Raw genomic sequence first — 2,646 nt, forward strand, 5'->3', positions numbered from 1 at the left:
AATTCTTCCAGAGAAAGTGTTGTTTTATGTCTGGGTGATGCCAAAATAAATATAAATATTAAAGGAAAAAGTCAAATCATTCCTTTTGAGTATTGTATACTTAAAGCACATAATTACCTTTCTTTTTCTATATTTTTAAGTAGATATAGTCATGAAAAATATACAAGCCTAAGGGATATTGTCTATCATTATTATTAAATTGCACTCTTATTCAGTAATTACAGAGTAGTACTTATACACAATCCCTGAAAGATCACCGTTTTAGGCTGTGTGTCAGGTCATTGTTTTTTAGTTAAACTCCCATTCTGCAATCAGACATTGTAGAATCAGAATGTCTATCTCGCAGCCGTTCAGGAGTGGCCCTGGAGAGACATGTCCAAAGGGTACAAATGTTCACAGTACACTTTCATAACTTCTCAGAGAGTAAAACTTTCCTGTGTTAGCAGAACCTTTGTTTCAGATGTTTGGAAAGACTTTGAAAACTTAAACCACCCATTTGTGTCTCTTCTTTGTACTTGCTTTGTTTCAGCTATTTTTTTTTTTTTTCAAAAAAGGGGCCCAAGTTTCTATAGTCCTATTGCCACAGATGAGGTAAAAAGTAATCCCCACCTCCTCGTCCCATCACTGAACACAGCTTTTGGTAACATTTTGTGCAAGAACAGGATATTGGCAACTCAACTGTTAAACCTGTCTGTGATTAGTCTTCCTTGAGATCACTCTGATGTCACCAGTGTAATTTGAGCCTGGAGCTTTTGTTCAAGCCTTAAATAGCAGTCCCGGAATGATTTTGCTACAGACTCTCTGGAGAGCCTGGGAGCCGAATTCTCGAAGATCCTCACCTCTATGAAAGCCAAGCCAAGCCAGCAAGACAGCATCATGTCCACCTCACTGCGGGTCAGCCCGTCCATCCACGGCTACCACTTCGACACAGCCTCGCGTAAGAAAGCCGTGGGCAACATCTTTGAAAACATCGACCAAGAATCCCTACAGAGGCTCTTCAAAAACTCTGGGGACAAGAAAGCAGAGGAGAGGGCTAAGATCATTTTTGCCATTGATCAAGATTTGGAGGAGAAAACACGAGCCCTGATGGCTCTGAAGAAGAGGACGAAAGACAAGCTGTTACAGTTTCTGAAACTGCGGAAATATTCCATCAAAGTTCACTGAGGACAAGAGAATGGATAAGGACGTTATCCAAGGATGGACATTTAAAAGACCAAGTGAGTTTGTGAGACTCTAACGTGCAGCCCTGTGTTGCTCCGTGCAAGCTTCTCCTCTGGCAGGACTCCGGAGGCTGGAGAGGAACAGGGCAAACTGGTGACAAAGACTGCAGCTGATTTCATGCCTGTGCTGTGACAGCGGAAGACAAAATGCTTTCAGCAAGGATTTGAAAACTCTCCCGGCTGCGGGAAAGGACTGATGCTGGTGTCAGGAGAGGAGACTGGACAGATGTAATGAGAACTGAAAGAGAAAAAAACAGATGGCTGAGGAAGAACTGCAGCCAGGGTCTCTTTGTCAGGCCCTAGGACTTAAATTCAACCTGAACCTGAACTTTTTTTTCCCCTTAACCAAACTGGGAAAAAGGGGGGCAGGAGGGAGGGAGGAGGAAGGGGGAACAGGGAAAGATCGTACCATGCTCCCAATTGTTTACTGAGTTTTTTATTTGAATTTTCAAGTTGTTTCCAAGCTTCAGTGTTGTCTATTGGTATAGATTTTTAGCAATCAGTAATTGCTGATTTATTTGCATTTATTACAGTACCTGAAAAGTGTACCACTAGGGTGTAACTACAAAGTCAAGAAGCTGCAGTACCTTGCGCAGTTCAGTCAGACCATATAGCACCTTCTGGTTTGTAAAGGGTTCCTATGCATTTCAAATTGGTTGCACAAAAGCTAGAATAATGGGGCCTTAAAAAATCCATAGTACTGTGAAAAAAATTGATGTATTTTTTTTTATCTTCTAACGAATGCTAAAGTATAATCTAATTAAATTGCTTACAGTTACTGCAGTGAACATTAGGAAGTGAACATGATATACTAAATAGGATATAAAGATGTTATGGTTTTATAATTTATTATACATGAGAAATGATGTGCAACCATAATAAATTATTATAAACTTGACTACTCTTGGTCTGTGATGATTGGAATCAAAGAAAAAATAAGATGGTAAATTAGTACTATAAACTATTATAAACTTTTCTAAGGATTTTGCTCTAAGAGTAAAAAGTGCTTTTAGACTAGCTTTGCATTAATTATCAAACTTTTACAAACCAAATTCTTACATTTTATATGCAGAAAGTTACTTTCCAACTTAAAGCTATAATGTATAGACATAGAAATTTATTGATTGACTTATCAACATTGTTTATGTATCCATAGAGAGCAAATTTTAAAAGGCTTTTCTCTACATATTTTAAATTTTTTTCCCATGTAGATACAGTAATTTTGTACATTTATTTCTCCCAAAACAGTATATTTTAGGGTATAATCTGAATTATGATCAAGGCTATGTGGGTTTTCAACATTTATTTAATATAAACCAATATGGGAATAACATTACAGTCTTGACTTATTTCCTCATAAAATAAAAATAAAATATTTCTAAGAAGGCATACATTAATGCCTACTACACTTTCTTATCAGATAGAA

The 2,646-nt window shown here is 37.5% G+C and overlaps 1 protein-coding gene across 1 annotated transcript; it reads left to right on the forward strand.

Moving 5' to 3' along the window:
- The first annotated feature begins 773 nt into the window (after positions 1-773).
- On the forward strand, positions 774-2,118 carry TCIM (transcriptional and immune response regulator). The gene has a single exon (XM_066237145.1). The coding sequence runs from the start codon at positions 844-846 to the stop codon at positions 1,162-1,164; it is 321 nt and encodes a 106-aa protein (XP_066093242.1). The 5' UTR covers positions 774-843; the 3' UTR covers positions 1,165-2,118.
- The last annotated feature ends 528 nt before the right edge of the window (positions 2,119-2,646 follow it).

Source organism: Saccopteryx bilineata, chromosome 6, assembly GCF_036850765.1.
Source record: "Saccopteryx bilineata isolate mSacBil1 chromosome 6, mSacBil1_pri_phased_curated, whole genome shotgun sequence".
NCBI lineage: Eukaryota > Metazoa > Chordata > Mammalia > Chiroptera > Emballonuridae > Saccopteryx > Saccopteryx bilineata.